Source organism: Aedes aegypti, chromosome 1 (assembly GCF_002204515.2).
Source record: "Aedes aegypti strain LVP_AGWG chromosome 1, AaegL5.0 Primary Assembly, whole genome shotgun sequence".
Classification (NCBI taxonomy): domain Eukaryota; kingdom Metazoa; phylum Arthropoda; class Insecta; order Diptera; family Culicidae; genus Aedes; species Aedes aegypti.
In genome coordinates this window covers 236911812-236931451 of record NC_035107.1, presented here as the reverse complement: position 1 = coordinate 236931451, position 19640 = coordinate 236911812, and the positions used below count along the sequence as shown (strand labels likewise).

General features: G+C 44.7%; 1 protein-coding gene across 10 annotated transcripts in view; it reads left to right on the top strand.

Moving 5' to 3' along the window:
• The window catches only part of LOC5564690 (rhoGEF domain-containing protein gxcI), a 179198-nt gene that overhangs the window by 32714 nt on the left and 126844 nt on the right, over positions 1–19640 (top strand). For all 10 annotated transcript variants that reach the window (XM_021837312.1, XM_021837315.1, XM_021837313.1 and 7 more), the window contains exon 3: positions 18854–18944. In XM_021837312.1, the coding sequence (XP_021693004.1) occupies positions 18854–18944 (91 nt within the window). The remainder of the gene's footprint in view (positions 1–18853; positions 18945–19640) is intronic.

Sequence of the window (19640 nt, the reverse complement as noted above, 5' to 3'; positions counted from 1 at the left end):
TCGCGAGTCACTTCGCTGTAGTACGCATCTATGCCCTCCACCGTGTGCATTATACGCACTATTGAGAATCGAGTTGCGATGCGGCGAAGTTTGTCAAAAATCAAACTTCGCACGATGGTTAACCCATTTTTCAACGCGAAGCAGTATATATTCGTCGCAGACTCTCCAGTTCATGCTTCCCGCTAGCACTGGGATACAAAAGGTGATACCGATTATCGATTTCCGTCCATCACTACGGTACGTACTAGTGGTTCCTTCGTTTGCTAAGTTAACTAAGTTCCTTCGTTTGCTAAGTTTGCTAAGTAAACTTCGACCCTTTTGGGTTGGTAAGACGACTGCCCCACTACCGCCCAAGCATTGAAGTCGCCGACGAGTGGTCTCCGATCTCAGTAAGCTGGTCAGTTAGCTCATCCAGCATATGGATGAACTGCTCTATTGTCCATTGAGGTGGAGCTTAGCAGCTACACACTAGTACTCAGTTTATTGTAACGATAACGAAGCCTTCGGTCGTCTGAAACATAACTTCTTGGATATGATACTTCTCCATCGTCCATATTGCAGCTGCCTTCGCTTCCTCACCACACTGTCTACACAGTTTACTTCTGTCGACACCTTTGCTGACCCGGTTCAGATGGCCGTATTCTTGACACCTGTAGCATCCCCTAGGAGACTGAGAGACGCTAAATGGGCATACCAAACATAAAACCTTGATTTTGACGGTTTTCAGCGCTTTGTTGGCTGCGCTGCTGGAAACTTTATCGACGCATTCCGCACGGTCTTCTTCTCAAGTGTATTGTCATCTTCACACCGTCCGGATCGCATTGTTCTCTCACCGCGGTCCCCACCTCGTCTTCGGTGGTGATTTCATCCAAATCTTTGCATTGGAGTATCAGTGCAGGATTCACGGCTGTCACCTTCACCTTCTCGCCCATTACTTTCTCCGTAAGCTCTTTATATGCGGAGCTTCTGTTCATTGAGTCCTTTTTCAATTCGATAATCATGTCCCTTGTGTGGGTGCGTCTGGTTTTTTGCACGTCATCACCAAACTCCTTGAGTCATGGCCCGCAAGACTTCGGCGTATGTACCTTCGCCTGCTTTCACGACGATCGCTTCACCTTTTCCTTTCTTCCTGATAGGCTTTTGCTTTCTCGCGCTATCCATCTTTCTCCTGTCTTTCCTCCTATGAACCATCCGCCAAAGGGTGTCACTATTTTCACCGCCGGTTGCTTCGTCCGACGCTCTCCCAATCTTTCGTCGCCTGGTGACTATCGAGTTTTTCTGGGATTGAAACCATACTAGGTTGTTACTCCCACTGATCTTCATTTTTCCTCGTTCTCTTTTTCGGTGGATGTTCCGGATATTCATTGCTGTAGTACCACCGCCACCAAAGCATTTTTAGTCGCCGTTAATTCGATTTCAGCAGCTTCTGCTCTCTGCCCCTCCTTTTTCCACTCCTTGATGGCTGATCCAAGAGTACCTTGGATTCTTTTCACGAGGTCCTTAATGTCCTTGTTTAAGTTATGCCTCTTATTGGCCAGGGTTTTCACCGCTTCCACCTTCGATTGCTTCGGAGGTAAATTCCCTACGCTTTGCAATGGCTGTTGCTGTTGCTTCTTTCGTGTTGCTGCTTATCACGTATCTCCAATCCACGCTTTTGCTGTTCATTCAGCTCTTCTTCACGCTTATGTTGCCTTGAAAAAAAAAAAATGACAAACTACTCTTTGCGAACGATTTGCCGCATCTTCTCCGTTCCATGCTTTCAGGATCCCCCCGACTTCGACACGCCTTCTTTTGAGCCACCTATAGAATTATGCGCTTGGTCACCCAGCGATCACGTTCGATAGTTAGGGAAGTCATATCGAATTCGTCCATATCCAGAGTGTCGGACTTGATGTCCTGTACTTCCCTTGGTCTTTTCATACTACATTTGGGGCTGGCGCCATGCCAGGGCCATGTTTCTGCTGCCGCTTCTGTTATTCGCGTTCGGAGCTGGCATCTTGCCAGAGCCCTACGCAACTTTGGCGCCTGTTGCTAATCCACTGATTCTCGAGCTCTCAAGGTTTGACCAGTTGAATGCCGAGGTCGGTCCAGCGATTCCGGCCGGAGGATGGTTTTCGGTTCACTGGTCCCCCGACGACTTAAGCCGGTGACTCGCTACGGACTACTCAGAATAGTCCCCTACGTTGGATCTATTCTACTCCGACGAAGATTTCCCCGACGGCGGAAGATCTCCTGAACCGATGCTTTCCGGGCTGATGCCGAGGTCGGTCCTAAGATTCCGGTAGAGGGAAACTACCGGTTTACAGGCGCCCCGACGACTTGCCGGTGCAACTACACGATCTACTCAGTTAGTCCCCGACGGTGGACTTAACCTACTCCGAAGCTGGCCGGGCAGATGCCGAGGTAGGTCCTGCGATTCCGGTGGAGAGCAACTTCCGGTTCACAGACGCCCCGACGACCATTTGCCGGTGCTGTTTACCGGAAGGACATAGCCTACTCCGACGCGATGTTGGTCGGTCAGTGCCGAGGTCGGTCCTGCAATTCCAGTTGGAGGAGGGCTTCCGGTTTGCAGGTCGGACGGAACTAGTCGGTGGGTCCATCTACCGTTCTCAGCGCTATCCCACTGCTGTTGCCATTTCCTCATGGTTTCGTCTCTGACTCTTTTTCGAATTCCCCGCGTGCCTCGGTCCCTGTAGCACTCGCTGTCCTCTTCGAGTTGGAGGTTTATAGGGATCAATCATGCAATCACACAGACTGCCTCCGATGATATCGTACGATACGCGCTCGCCACACGCATGGCCATCAGTCTGAACGTACTGTTCAGCCGGGAGCGGTTCCTCTTCCTCAGCGTATCTTAGAATTGATGTTGACAAGCTCGCCAGTAGTCGTCTTTTGCTGCTGCTGATCGCTGAATTGTTGGGCATGATCCGAGATAGAGCTGATATCACCTTCACGGCCCTCTCGCATGCATGATCGATATGGCTGTTGAAGCTCAGCCGATCATCAATCATCACTCCCAGGTATCTGACTTTCCACTTTGAGTCGATGGTTCACTGTCCAACCGAGATTCTCGCCAGCCCGTCAGTTCGTGCTGCGGGAATAGCGCTTCAATGATAGTCTTCATCCTCTCCGGATACCTATCGGGTGGTACAGCTGGGCTTGTTAACTTCGCCATTGAAACTCTGTAGGCGTCACCTTGGGGTTTTTTGATTGGCATTGTGAAAGAGCTCCTGCATACAGGCTTTCTTGCTGAGCCTAATTTAGTCTTGCCAAGGCCTCCAGTAGGCTGCTCCCTCTTGAGTTCGTGAAGCGACTGCCCCATTCTATGGCCCACGCGTTGAAATCGCCGGCTATGACGACTGGTCTGCGGTCTGTGAGATTTGGTCAGTGTTACGGTTCACACTAGCGAAACATAGCAATTAGATTGCTTTCAATTTGAATTTGAATTAACCATGAATTAGAATCCATCTCCGTGGATGTAAATTTGCATAAAACGCATTTGCATATGCCTTTGTTAGCGGTTTTCTGCGTTTCTATCGATCTGCACGTCAGATCCTTTTTCGATTGTTCGGTGTTCGATTAGACGATCATTAAGAGTTCAGAATTGCCACCAACAGCGTGCGAATAAAGTGTACCGAAAAGTTTAGAATAAATTTGCCTATTTCCTTAATAAATGAGTTGTGTCGTTAGTTGAGTAAACGCGTCGTGTTTTGGAGTGATTTTTCCCGAAAAATAAGCCCGTGATTCGACCCCCTGATACAACATTTTTTGGTGCCGTGACCAGGATCACGGGTGTTGGATTTTCCCTGGAATCACCACGACGTTCGGACCCAAGCTAACCCCACTTTCACCCTTCGGAAGGATTGCTCCAGATAGCAGTACCTGCTCAAAAAGTACAAGGCCTGTTGAAGACAGGCTCCATGTGAGTATCTGTCCATTCATCTATTGTGCTTTGAGAGGTACTTCCTGGGTCTTCTTTTGACCAATTTAGGATTTACACGTGTTGCTGCTGTTGGTGTTGGGCACGCAGTTGCTGTTGCTGCCGGTGCATACCCTGGTATACCTAACCGCTACCGCCTGTTCATCATCCCTATCGTGTTCGACGAGACCCGTCATCCACGTACTCGCAAGGTTTTCAGTGCCGATTGGATTCAGTGCATCCCATCTTCGCATTCCAACCCATCCCAATTGCCATCTTTATCGGTGGTTACAACTAGTTCCAGTCTTACCATTAAATACAAGGCCTGTCATTGGACGGGCACAGGTGAGTGTCAGTCCAAATACTTACCGTCATCCAAAAGGTGCTTCCTGTGTCTCCTGTCCATTCACAGCCTCCGGTGACGTCATAATCACCTCCTCATCATGGCGGAGAAGAAAATGAAGTCGAAGGAGCTGAAGCGGAAAAACACCATGGATTCCATTCAACGAATAGAGGACTTCCTGGTAAACTTCGATGCAGAGCGAGACAAACATGAGATAACGATTCGTCTGAGCAGACTCGATAAATTGATGGAGGCATTCGAATCAATTCAAGGCGAATACGAGGCGTTTGATGATTCTCCAGCATTTGTGGCGGCGAACGCAAAGGTAAGGGCTAAGGTGGAAGAACAATTTTTCCGGGTAAAAGGCGGTCTCATGTCGAAGGATATCCCCCCTCCCAACCCAGCGCAACCTCTAAACCAGCAAGTGGCACCCGCCATTGCTCATGTAACCGGTGTGAAACTCCCAACCATTGAACTCCCACGATTCGATGGCGATTTGAACGATTGGTTGACGTTCCGCGACTCGTTCTCTTCGTTAATCCACTCATCGCCAGAAATTCCTTGCGTCCAAAAGTTCCAATATTTGCGATCGGCTTTGCGTGGTGATGCATTAAAGTTGATCGAATCCCTCACAATTACGGCGAATAATTATGCTCTCGCTTGGGAGGCTCTTCTTGACCGCTACTCCAATTCCTATCTACTGAAGAAAAAGCACTTGCAGTCGTTGATGGTCCATACGAAGGTATCCGGAAAATCCCCAGTCGCACTACGCAACGTGGTAGAAGATTTCCAGCGGCATGTGAAGATTCTGAATCAACTTGGTGAGCCGACGGCACAGTGGTGTAGTCTCCTTGTTCAGCTTTTGTGCGCGCGGATCGACGATCATACTCTGAAAGAATGGGAAGAATTTGTTTCTGGTAATGAAGATCCAACTTACGAAAACCTAATACATTTCTTGACGCGGAAGATTCGTACCTTGGAATCATTACACATTTCGGCTGAGCAACCCTACACGTCCCAAGGAAAGCACTATCCCCCTGTCAGGCAATCGAAGCAGCAATCCAACTCTTCTCCGAAGATCAACTCATTCTCTGCAGTGGAACATACACAGCCCAGCTGCCTTGCGTGCAGCGATTGTCATCCTTTGGTCAAATGCCCGGTGTTTGAAAAGATGCAGTTGAAGGACCGCTTGAACTTGGTGAATACCAAACGTATCTGTAGCAACTGCTTCAGAAGTAATCATTTTGCACGGAATTGTTCCTCCAATTTTTCTTGCCGGCATTGTCAGAAGCGGCATCACACCCTATTACATCCAGGGTTTGATTCTCCAGGAACGAATGCGGGAAATTCAAGTTCCAATCAGGTCAATCGGCCGGTCTCTCCTCCAAAACAAAGTGCTGCGAACGGTGAGGTAATTTCGAATTCATCTGGTGGAGCAAACGTAATATCCTCCAATTCGGTGGTAGAACCCCGCGGCGTCAACGTGTTCCTCTCTACCATCGTCGTCAAGGTTCTGGACGGTTATGGGAACGAACATCTAGCACGAGCCTTATTAGACAGTGGATCGCAATGTAGTCTCATGAGTGACCGACTTTGCCAGCAGCTTCGATTGGTTCGGCATAGGATTGAGCAACCTATTCTCGGTGTTGGTGAGTCCCAAATTCGAGCAGTTTGTTCGGTTAATACCGAAGCTAGGTCGAGATTCGGAGATTTCTCTATTCCGCTCAATTGCTTGGTACTCAAGAAATTGACTTCAGATCTCCCCGCTGTTACGATCCCAATAACGAACTGGAATATCCCCAACCAAATTGATCTCGCCGATCCAGAGTTCAATGTGCCTAGGAAAGTGGATCTCATCATCGGTGCGGAACACTTTTATGCAATCCTACAAGGTGGTCGGTTTCCATTAGGCCCTAAAGCACCAACGCTTGTAGAAAGCAAATTTGGATGGTTCGTTTCGGGAAAGGCTTCCTATGAGGCAATGTCCCACACCTTAGTATGCTGTATGTCCACTCTTGATTCACTTAATCAGAACATAGAGAAATTTTGGAAGTTGGAAGAACTGGATAGATCCCTCCCTTCACCAACCGAGCAATATTGTGAGGAGTGTTATAGGAAAACGGTATCGAGAAATCCCGACGGCCGGTACATTGTAAGATATCCCAAAAAGGACAATTTCCAAGATATGGTAGGCGAATCTTTGGTCAACTCCAAGCGGCGATTAGAAGGTTTAGAACGGAGGTTGGATAGTAATCCCATCCTGAAAGAGAGATATCATGCATTTATCGCTGAATTTATTGAACTGGGACACATGCGAAAGGTACCCCCACACACTGTTTGCTACATTCCTCATCATGCGGTTCAGAAGGAATCCAGTTCGACTACCAAGGTGCGGAGCGTGTTTGACGCCTCCGCTAAAACTAGCTCAGGATTTTCATTAAATGAAGCACTACTTGTCGGCCCTGTCATCCAAGATGAACTGTTGGACATCGTTATTCGTCTCCGAAGGCATAAGGTTGTACTATTGGCGGACATCGAGAAAATGTACCGCCAAGTTGAAATCCATCCTGACGATCGTCCCCTGCAGCGTGTGTTGTGGCGCTTCAACAAGAGCGATCCAATTACTAAATATGAAATGACCAGAGTGACCTATGGATTAGCCCCATCGTCGTTTCTCGCAACACGAACGCTGCTTCAACTTGCCGAAGACGAAGGTGATTCGTTTCCTCTCGCAGCATCAGCACTCAAGCAAGACTTCTATATGGATGATTTTATTCGAAGCGTAGCGACTATTTCACAAGCCATCCAACTACGCAAGGAGATGGATGAATTGCTGAGACGTGGAGGGTTTCCCCTTAGGAAGTGGTGCTCAAATTTCTCCGAAGTTTTGGAAGGTGTACCATCTGAAAATTTAGCCAATCCATCCAGCCAAACTTTCGCCCCGGACGAAGCGATAAAAGCTTTGGGAATTTCTTGGGAGCCTGCATCCGACCAATTTCGCTTCAACGTTGGCCCTTTTTCGGTAGATGCTCCAATCACCAAAAGTAAAATTTTGTCCGTCATTGCCCAACTATATGATCCCTTGGGTCTGATCGCACCTGTTATAGTTCGTGCCAAAATTCTGATGCAACTCCTGTGGACTATTTCGATCGACTGGAATGAAGAAGTGCCTGTGGAGATACGAACCATTTGGGAGAATTATGTGAAGGATTTGACCCTGCTGGCCGACTTCCGAATCAGTAGATTGGCCTTTGATGTGGGAGAGGTGCAGTTTCATTGCTTCGCGGATGCCTCCGAATCAGCCTACGGAACCTGTGTCTATGCTCGGACTCTGAAACCCAACGGCGAAGTGAAGGTGGTGTTACTCGCATCAAAATCACGCGTAGCACCTTTGAAAAAGCGCAGCATTCCCAGACTGGAACTGTGTGCAGCTCAACTGGGTGCTCAATTATCATCAAGGGTTGTAGCTGCACTGAAAATGGAAACCACTCCCGTCTTCTATTGGACCGACTCAACGGTAGTGCTACACTGGCTCCGCTCACCACCACAGACTTGGAAAACTTTCGTTTCAAACCGAGTAGCAGACATTCACACCCTGACGAACAGTTCTAGATGGTTTCATGTACCTGGAGTGAGCAACCCTGCCGATCTTGTTTCCCGTGGGATGCCCGTCCCGCAATTCCTAAGCAGCAGAGAATGGATCCATGGCCCCGATTGGTTGAGAGAGGGGGAGGAAAATTGGCCGAAGCTAAATCGTTCGCAAACAAAACTTGCTGATGTAGAGTGCGAACGGAAAACTACAACTTTGTTCGCTCGCAATCCACCACCAATCAACCCTTTATTTGCCCGTTCGTCATCATTTGATCGCTTGTTACGAACCACTGCGTATTGTTTGCGATTCTGCCACTATACAAGGAAGGGACCAAAACAGCCAACGATTGCGCTGACTCCTATTGAGATTGAAACTGCCAGAGATCGTTTGGTTAAAATTGTACAGACCGAATGTTTTAAACCAGAACTCACCCTGCTAAGAAAAGGAAAACCTGTTGCCAATAATTCAAGCCTAAAATTGCTCAACCCATTTCTGGACTCTGTGGGCATAATCCGAGTCGGTGGCCGGCTAAAACTATCGACAGAATCGTACACAACAAAACATCAAATTCTTCTACCTGGTTTTCACAAATTTACCAGATTGTTGTTGATGTCATACCACTGTAAATTGATCCATGGGGGAATATCACTTACGCTTGGCGTAGTGCGCAACGAATATTGGCCCACTAATGGAAGGAGAGCAGTGCGTAGTGTAATCCGAACATGCTATCGCTGTACGCGTGCAAACCCTCGCCCCTTGCAACAGCCCGTTGGTCAGCTTCCCCTTGCCCGAGTTACGCCAAGTCGCCCCTTCGCATCCACAGGAATCGACTATTGTGGACCAGTATTTGTAAAACCCGCCTACCGCAAGTCCGCCCCCACCAAAGCCTATATCGCCCTCTTTGTGTGTTTCAGCACTAAAGCTGTACACATTGAGCTGGTCGGTGATCTATCGACAGCTTCATTCCTCTCAGCTCTCCAGCGTTTCATAGCTAGACGAGGAAAGCCCGAACATGTATACTCAGACAATGCCACTAATTTTGTCGGGGCAAAAAATGAGTTACATGCCCTCTACCGAATGCTCTCAAGTACCGACGAAATAAATCGTATCTCGTCCGCTCTCGCTACTGATGGAATACAGTGGCACATGATCCCACCTCGTGCCCCCAACTTCGGCGGCCTTTGGGAAGCCGGGGTGAAGGTCGCAAAAAAACATCTACTTCGTCAGTTGGGTAGCTCACCGTTGCTGTACGAGGACCTAGTAACGATCCTAGTGATAATTGAAGGTGCAATGAATTCGAGGCCATTAGCCCCGCTTTCAGAAGATCCAAACGACTTTCAAGCCATTACGCCAAGCCATTTTTTGATCGGCTCATCCTTGCAAGCTCTACCTTATCCGGATATGAAGGACGTTCCAGTGAACCGGCTTAGAAACCGGTACGATGTTATCCAGCAGAAGCAGCAACTGTTCTGGTACCACTGGCGGACAGAGTACCTCAAGGAGCTTCAACGCTTATTTGCCAGTAACCCACAACGTGTCGTACTGAAAATTGGTCAAGTGATGATCCTGCAAGACAGCTGCCTACCGCCCGTACGCTGGCCTCTCGTTCGTGTAGTGGAACTGCATCCCGGACAAGATGGTGTTACGCGCGTGGTAACAATTCGCACTCCAACCGGAGCGACTATGAAACGAGCGGTGACGAAGCTTTGTCCGCTGCCCATGATGGACGAGGAAGAGATGATCTACACCAGGGGTTCCCAAACTTTTTGTAATCACGGCGCCCTTTGACATTTTTTATCAGAAGCGCGGCGCACTATTATCATTTTATACAAAAATATGAATATTTTCGACAAAGTTTCTGCCAGACTTTTCATGCTAGAACAAAATCTACTTTTGCAAAAAGTACGTTCTTTGATAATTCAATAAAATTATTGATATGAAAAACAATTGCACATTTTTTTTACAAAAATAGGAATCTGCAAAAAATATTAAATTATATTTTGAACTATCACAGTTTTTGGTGTTTCTGGATCCTGTAGTGAACCTTAAATTCTTGCTAAATTTGCGCCGCTTGTATTGTAAAAGCATAAAAATAGAAAAAACGACAAATTTTGATCGAAGCAGGATTAAAAAAAAATCGTCAAAGGATTCCTTTCAATTCGAGGCTATAAAAATGTCTTTACATTTGCGAAAGATTTTAACATGGTTAACATTTTTGCATCAGAATAAGAAATAGGAAAAGTTAAATTGTTTCTCCCAGTGTTGTGAAACCCCCTTCTCGATATAACTAAGCGACTTTAATTTTGATAAGAAGAATAAAAATTATGGCATTTTCCAGGTTAGTTTACTTTTTGACATATGATCGCAGAAATGAGCCAGCCTAGGGCTGCAATTCTCTTAAACAATTAATAACATAAGTTCTTCCGTTTCTATGAAAATGTGTAGTATAACACAGGTAAACAGAGGAAGAGCAAGCAAGCAAGATGAAAAAATCATAGTGGAGCTTTTAACAACACAATGTAACTCCATCCAGCCTGAAGATCTGTTTGTTACTGAGATCCCTACCAGCAAGGTTGTGACTATAGCGTAATAACAATTTGATATCATTTATAGAGGATGTTGTTTCAGAACTTCATCAATATATAAACTCTGAGAAAGTTCTAACTAATCCTACAGAAAACTCTATTACAGTAGACGTTCGGTCGGTGCAAACGGTTTAGCTGCAATGCTTTTTAACTGCAAGTCCGGTAACTGCAACAATTCTCCAGTTATCGCACCACCAAACGTCACAATGGTGCGCCATGTTAGCCCCTGTTAGCCCAAATGAACAGTCAAATGAATTTCACGTTCATTTTACGTCAGTTGATGGGTTGTTGACGTTTGTCAGTCGTTGCAGTTATCGAATTTCGTTCGCTAAGTGAAACGTAAACATGTTGCAGTTACCGAACGTCTACTGTATATACCTTTACAATGTTTGTCAACATAAATTTGGAACATGGAATTTGAAAACTTTGAACATAGATATCAATTTTTTTTTGAACTGGTGAGCGATATCTCAAAGCTATCTTAATGTTTTCACTCCCAAAAAGTTGCATTCAACTTCTGTGGCGAGCAGCTTAATTGTCTTCTTTGTTCGATTTTCGTATTCAACTTTCGTCTGATGCTTTCGATCAATGTAATACAATTATAACATAAGTAGAGAAGGTTTGCCAGGCCTTACTTTTAATCGGCCCACGGCGCCCCTGAAAAAGATTTAAGGCGCCCCAGGGCGCCGCGGCGCACAGTTTGGGAAGCACTGATCTACACAGATGAAGCAACTGACCACTCCAGTCCAGGTATCGTCGTAGAAGACTCTTCAAAGCAGCAGTGAGTAAATCTATTATGTTGAAGATTATGTATTTCGTTAGATAGATAGATTAGTTTTTTGTAGTGAAATGAGACATTTCAGGTGGCCGGCCTATGTTACGGTTCACACTAGCGAAACATAGCAATTAGATTGCTTTCAATTTGAATTTGAATTAACCATGAATTAGAATCCATCTCCGTGGATGTAAATCTGCATAAAACGCATTTGCATATGCCTTTGTTAGCGGTTTTCTGCGTTTCTATCGATCTGCACGTCAGATCCTTTTTCGATTGTTCGGTGTTCGATTAGACGATCATTAAGAGTTCAGAATTGCCACCAACAGCGTGCGAATAAAGTGTACCGAAAAGTTTAGAATAAATTTGCCTATTTCCTTAATAAATGAGTTGTGTCGTTAGTTGAGTAAACGCGTCGTGTTTTGGAGTGATTTTTCCCGAAAAATAAGCCCGTGATTCGACCCCCTGATACAACAGTCAGTTTATCGAGTATCTTGTTTAACTGGTCAATGGACCATCGCAGGGTTTGTAGCAGCTTCAGAAGAAGACTTCGTTAATTTTGGCTATAACAAAACCTTCATCTGCACGATGCGCCACTTCTTGGAAAGGATATCTTCCCTCCTTCGTCCATTTTGCCACTGATTTTGCGTTATCTGTTATCCAGTTCCCATCGCCGGCCGGGACACGGTATGGCTCCGAAATGATAGTCACGTCGCACTTGAACTGAGCCACAGATTGCCTCAGCAAGTGTTGTGCTGTGGCACAGTGGTTGAGGTTAATTTGCGTTACCTCCACTGTGGTTTAGTAGCAATCGCCCTTATGAAGGCTGGGCATTGCGTGGTTGTTAACCTCAAACAGATCAAACACTTTGAGGGCTTCCGGCAGGCTTGCGCCTTGTGGCCTTCTTCTCCGCAGTTTCCGCATAAATTACCTCTATCAGGTCCCTTGCAGAAACCGTACTCGTGGCATCTACAGCATGCTTCCGGTTTCTGAGACACACTCAGTGGACAGATCGACCAGCCTACTTTTATCTTCTCCGTTTCTAGTGCCTTGAGGGATGCATCAATTGGAAGGTTAATTCATGCGTTTAGTATTCTAGATGGCCTCTTCCTTATGCGGAACAGCATCTGCTCCTCCCCTAGCTCACACTGCTCCTTTATGGCAACCCTTACAGCTTCGTTCATAGATATTGCATCCAAGTTCTTGCATTCAAGGTCCGCCTCCGGGTACACGGCTCTAACTTGTACCGTATTACCCATGGCTTTTTCAGTGAGCTCTTTGTAGGAAGAGCTGATGGCCATTGGGTCTCTTTTCAACTCCAGGATCATATCTCCGGTGCGAGTACGCCTGACTTTCCGCACCAGTTGTTCGAGATCCAGGTTTGACCGTATTGCACGGAGAACCTCCTCGTACGAGTCATCCATCGCTTGCTTTGACTATGAGCGCCTCGCCTCTCTTTCAGCCCTTGAAGCGTTTTTATTTGTTGGACCTGTTCTTCGTTTTCGTCTTTCGAATTTTTCTATTGACGGTTTCCCATTGGGTTGCCTTCCTTAGTAGCTACGTTCGATGGGTCTGTCTCGTTGACGGGAGCGTCCTTGTTTTTCTTGGAATCGCCCAGTCTTGCATCTCCTGGTGATGCTCTTGGCCTCTTTGGAGTGAATAGCACGCTTTCCATCCTCTGGGGTTTGTCCCTCTTTGCGTTGATTTTCCTCGCAAAAGTGATTGGCATCGCCGTTTGTTGAGCCCACGCTTGCCTCATTTCTAAGGCAGTCTTGGCCACCGACAACTCTTTCTCAGTTGATTCCGTTTTCTGTGATACGGCTGCTCATTCCTTCACAGCTAGTTCAAGGGTTCCTTGGATCTTCAGCACCAATGTCTTGATGTATTTGTGTACATTGTTTCTTTAATTAACGAACTCGGCAATTTGTCCATTAGTTTCTTAGCTGCTACAACTCTCTGTAGCTTCGGTACTTTCGACCAGACACTGCCTTGAGCTTGTTGCTGCTGCTTCTGCTGTTCCTCGTATCGCCTCCACTTTGTACCCTTATCGTATACGAGTTTGTGTTTACTGGGAATCATTTAAGATGGATTGGTATTTTCGTTCGGATTCCTTGGTCCTTGTTTGGGTTACCAAAACGGTAGACAATGTTGGTTTCGAAAACGTCCCATGTGTCCAAATCATCTACGAACGTGAAAAACCAATCCGACGCAGCGCCTTCAAGCAGCAAGTGGATGTCACGAAGTAGAATTTCTCTGGGCACACCCTCTCGTTCTGCTAACTTCTTGGCCTTATAAAGAAAGTTCTCGATTGACATGGACCTAGGTTCGCCAGTGAACCGCAGCTTCCATTTCTCTATCCGATTATTCTGCTCTCGATCTCTTCTTACACCGTACCTTGGAAGAGCCCGAAATTCTCTTGCTCGATGATTTCGGTAATCGTCTTCTTCGTCGCTTGGGCCAAAGCTCTCTCTTGGTAACCGATGTATACGAGCACTGTAATTGTCCGTGCTTGAGTCCCTTGACTCTAATACTGGTCTAACTGCACGTTGCTGAAAACTGTACGGTGGTTCAATCACTCTAGGTGGTTCCTGCCTTTCTATTTCCGACCTTCGTGACCTTTGGCTATCGTTACCTACACTTCCACCCCTGTCATTCGGATTCGCACCGGCCATTCTATTCATCAGACTCATCATCATTGCCTTCATGTCTTCCCATTCTTGACGCGAGATCACAAACTCCGGCTCAGGATTCCCTACAGTTTCTTGGTGTGAATGACTCATTCCCTTAGGAATAGCACCTTTAGCATACTGAGAAAGGTCATTCATGTGATTCGAAGATTCTGACCTTTGACTTACTGCTGCTTCTGCGTTCATAGTTTTGCCAGCAGCTCTCTCTTCGCTGACTTGAACGACTGTATTGCTTTGCGTTTTGTAAGGAGATAACGACGGCCCAAACTGAAAATCCTGCATAATCCTTTCAATTTTACAAATCAAGTCTCTTCTCATTCTCATCTCTTCATCATTCCTCGCAATAGCCCTTTTTACCCGATACCAGTAATGAATTACCCGAGATTCGAACTTGGTCTCTACCCTTTTCTCCAATGCCTTTGCTAAATTTTCTATTCTGCCTTCGATGTGTGACGCTTCCTCGCTGATTGAGTAAGGCGAACGATGGTTACGTCCTTCTTTCTGATCTTCCTTGAATAGTTGTCTCAAATGTCTTTGTTTGCCTGACAATTCGAGCTTAAAAACTTCTTCTGGTTGATGTCGAATAACGAACTCATAATTGATCTCTTCGGGAGTGAGATCTTCGGCTCGGGGAAATAATTGATTCATTTTTATATACTTTCAGAAGCTACAATCAACCAGATAAATAACAAAAACAAGAATAATCAACCGCACCAAATTGCATATACACTTATTTAAGAAAAATCGACTTAGGAGTTACCTTATTAATTATCAATGTTTATGAGTAAGGAATAAATAACAAATAGCAATAAATAACAGTAAGGAATAAATAATACAAATATGAAGCAAACAATGTAATAAATGTACAAAATTAGACAAATGATTGATGTTTATCGAAATAAACGAAAAATTATAAACCTAAATACAAAAACAACAAAATCAAATATATTGATCGAAAATTCACAAAATTTGAGTTCCCTTACAATGAATTTCACACTTTCAATATAAATACGTGCTAAGACACGCAACAAAAATGGGTAAATAAGAAAAGTTATATTACAACAGTCAGCTACAACTTAAATCTTAAAAAGCCTTGTATTGTTGGGCGCCAAATATAACGGGCCTGTCGAGCTTACTTTTGAAATTGGGTAGCTTATGCGCCACTCCGAAAGGAGACCACCCAACAAAGATTGCGTTGCCCGGCTTGAGACCTTCTTGGGGAAGGGTCACTTGATTAGTGAGTAAGCTGACTGGCTGCCTCAAATAGTCCGTCGTACTTCACGTTTCCGAGCGGACACCTCAACTTAAGAAAATCCTACAAATAAATCCCTCCAATAAACGGCTGAGGACAAGTAATAAAGGCGGGTTTTTTCTTCACAGGCCCAGTCCAAAAAGTTCACCCGTCCCAGTCCGCAGAAAACGAAAGAACTGTCTCAAAGTCAGATTCAGGCTGACCACCCAGTAAACGACACAAGTCACTACAAAAAAACTACATACGAACGCGAAGCAACATAGAGACCTTAAAAGACGCTAACTAAATACATTCAAAATACGAAGAGCCTTTTCCTCCGTGCATGGATCAAACTAACTTTATTGGGGGGGACCGAATATACATGGATTACTTACTCCATTTGAAGATGTACATGGGTTTTATACATGGATTTATTTCCTCTCTTATGCTCTACATTTCTGCCTAGGCCTAGACTGTTCTCACTCCCACTGACTTCCCTCTAGTTCTACCTGTGTGTGCGGATCAACTTCTCCTTGCGGCGCGCACACGATGCGCGAGATCTTCTGCTGCTACGCTCTTCTTTCGCTCCAACTCCGACACTCGCTCCGGGGAGCTCACACCATCACTTCTCACTCTCGGGTGAGTTCTATGCTAGAGCCGTCGAATTATGGGCTATGACGGACTAGCAAAAATAATGTTGTTGTGCCTCTATTGGGTCACATGGCCATGGACGACACTAACAAACATGCATGCAATAGTACTCACGGTTACCTAGGGTTTTGATGTGGGTGGGGAGACGCTTACGATGACTGGGGCAGATTAGCGCACTACCTCCAGCCTGGTACTCTCGCCGGGATGGCGATCGAACGGGCGATGCGGTTGGTGGTGTCTCCCTCACCGGTGCGCGGGCTTACACGTAAGTGCGGTACATGCACTCGATCCTGCAGTGGCGCGCAAACACAAGTTGAGGCGCCGTCGGCAATTTGCTCCGGTGGCGTGCTGGCTTGTTTGGTGCTACGATGCTCGCTGCAGGGGGGTTGGTCTCCTCTCGACTCTTGCTGTTGCGAATGGGTAGGCTTGCCTGCCAAAGGCGCGAATTTGGCGATCGCGTCCTTCTCCGGCCACGTGTACCCCGGGAAGCTTTGAAGCCGTTGCGTGGGGTCAAAAACGGTCGCAAAAACTGATCGCAGTGTGACGGCTTCGCCTATGCTGCCACGACCTATTCCGGATAGAATTTTCATGCGCACACGTGGGGAAGGAATTAAAATATTGTTTCACCTTTCACAATGAACGTCTATTACCTTCTTGAAACAATATCAACGCACACACTTCACGATCTGGTAAGTAATGATCGCCCTGCACTACTTTACTACAACTATGCTTACTAGAGGGATATGGAAGAACATAAATTAGCTAAATATCTTAAGTTTCCTATGTCACTTTCACCTTTACAATCACACTGCGGCACGGTAACAAAAATTAGACCGTTCTTGCCTCTTCCACGAAACGGAACAAAGTGAACGATTCGAGGCTGAAGTAATCCTCAGATGCCGCAATTTTTCAACATTGTCCCCAACTTCGCGAAATTCAACGAAGTTAAATTTTGCGAAACCGAGCATCAAAGGAATTTATCTGCAATATTTCCCGAAGTCGTGCATCTCATTCCAACTGACTATTCAAACCATCTAGTCAGCTTGCTCGCTAAGCTTCGTGACAAGCGTGGAATGCCGAACAAGGAAAAGGTCAACGCATCCTGAATAGCATAGGCATATGGGTCAGTGCCCGCGACCCAAGCGGATTTTGGGTGGCGTCATGACGCTCAACAGGCTTGCAAAACCATGCGCTTTCCTGGTAGCTGACCATAGGGAACTCAAGACACTCGTTTTAGGCGTGAGTAACTATGTCGTATATTCTCTATGAGAGCAATTGGCGGTGATTGCATTGGAGATTAAATTTATAAAAACGAATGGACATGCAAAGTTTAATAAATTAACAAATAACAAAATAACATGTAATATTTACAGTCTTAAATTTAACAAAGAATTTTTAATAAATAATAAAGCGTACTTGCTACAGGATGGGTGCCGAACGTATCCAGAGGCCTGCCCAGGTTATACTGGAACGGGGGCAATCGAACTACTGACTGAATGACTGAAAAAAAAAAACAGTTGTGAAAATTGGCGACTTTGTCACGAAAATTCAAAATCAACAGAATCCTGGGACAGTCAAGCCCGTCGTTTTCAAATCAAATACTCATAAGAGTAATGTATTCCTGTTTCGCAGTGATTCTCTCAGATGTTACGATCCGTAATTTTACAACTAGAACGATAAACAGCGAACTGTATGCAATGTTGTTCCTCTTAAACGGCTCAACCATGAGAATTTTTAAAAGTTTCAACTGCAAATCGTTTTATTTTTCCTCCGGCCACACGGAAAAGGGGAAAGAAACATTCCCAACGACCACCATTCATTTTTATTTCGCTTCCCGCTTCTACTTTGTAAACGACATGAAACTATTTTCCATGACTGTTTCGCAAGTGTTTTTCTGCAAGAGACATAAGAAGGCTCAGAGCATTTTATTTAACCAGTCGCTGCCTTTTTTCCCAACTATTCCGGGTAGTGTTTGTATACGTAACGCATCCGAAGTGGGAAAACCTCAATCCGGTACTCATTTCCATATTAAATCCATTTTAATGCACAGTCCTGCTGTGTTGTTTTCTGCCTAAGGATATACGATATGCTTTTTTATGACAATACGAAACGATGCACGGAATTGCTTGCATGAAAATGTAATCAAAATTATGATTTACTTAATTAATGATCATAATTTCTTCAATTTGCACAGTTCTATAATTTTTTGTACAAACAAGAAACTGAGTTCTACAATGAAGGTTTTAAAAAAAACTAAGTTAACTTAAAGTATTCCCAGAGAAAAAACAGGAATTCCTACGGCGTTTGCCGTAAATCTTCCAAGATGATTTATGGGGGCAGCTAAATTCTTAAAAAATAAGATGCAAGCAATGAAATATTGCACAAGGACCAAACAATTTCAGAGTTTCCAGAGCTTTTCAAAGAATTCTAAAAGATGGAAAACACTCCAAGAAGCCCAAGCAAGCGGATGTTTTGTTTAATGTTTGCGCTTTGATGAACAACTTTTTGTTGCAGAATTGAGTATGAAATTTTAATTGGTGAGCTCGTTCCATGCTTCTGTTAAAAACTAATTAAATATGATGGTTCTCATTACACGTTACGTATGATATACTACGTCTTTGTAGCTTACCATGTTGCATTCTGTGCCAATATATACCCGCTGTTGTAATACCAGAAAGCAATCTCTGCAGAAAATTCAAAACTAAATTTTGAAAATAATTCTCTAGCTCCCTCTCTGGAACAGTTCTAATGAGTTACATACAATATCCAATGTTGAAACATTGTAACAAATGTCGATTGAAATTATTAAAATTTTAGACAAAACTGATTGCACTCTTATATTTCCACGTTTAATTTTCTATATTTAGTATAAGTTAGGTTAAATTAATTGAAAGCGTATTTTCCGCGGTATTTCGTTTCGAATGTCATTTGACAGAATTATTCAAAATACCGCATGCCCTTATTTCTACCCCCAACCCACTTGACATTATCCATCCACCCAAATTCTCATTCTCCACACGAATGCGAAAACTGTTTATTACATCATGTATCGTTTTGCTACTCGTTTCAGCTCCACTCGGAATACAGAAGCACCTATCGATGGCACGAATACACCGGGGGTCCAGAAGTGGTCCGCAAGCCACCTGTGCCAAACCAATTCGGTAATTATAGCACCTGGGTTCTGGAAGGGGGGAGTGGGAAGAGGAGGGATGATGGATTCGTGGGAGGGATTTCCTTATCTTATTCTTACACCGAAAATATAGTTCTTTCATAGTCACCATCCACTTTCCATGCGCTCAGTTTCGCACCCCCTAGAAGAACAATGCAGATATAGGAAATCGAGTCTTGCCGGAGTTGGTTGGTACTGTGAACTATGACTGTTGGGCTCATCAATCCGAAAGTTTTTCTTAAAAAGGTTTACCTTAGGATATATAAGAGTCGAAGCATTTGGTGAAGCTATTATTCTCCGCTCACATTTCTTGAGTCGAATTATTTGATCGATTAATCGATTAGATTTTTTGCCATAGTTTTTTTAATCAAACTTTAATTTTTTATAATGCTGTGATTTTTTACCAATTTGTTGGAATTTTTACGCATAAGGTGTCCCACAATTGATTTTCGAGGCATTCACTATCCCTGAGAAGCAGGCACTATCTTAAAATGACCGTAACACCAGGAAAAAGAACAAAATGGACATTTCTAGGTTATGTCTAGTAGCAGACATGGATAAAAAATCCTTATCTGATCAAAGCTACAGCAATTTTGAAACACTTGAATGTGAATTTCCTTAGTTTATTGTTTGTACCAACCAATTCAACCGAAAGCAAGACCGGTTCTAGAATAAACCATCACCATCA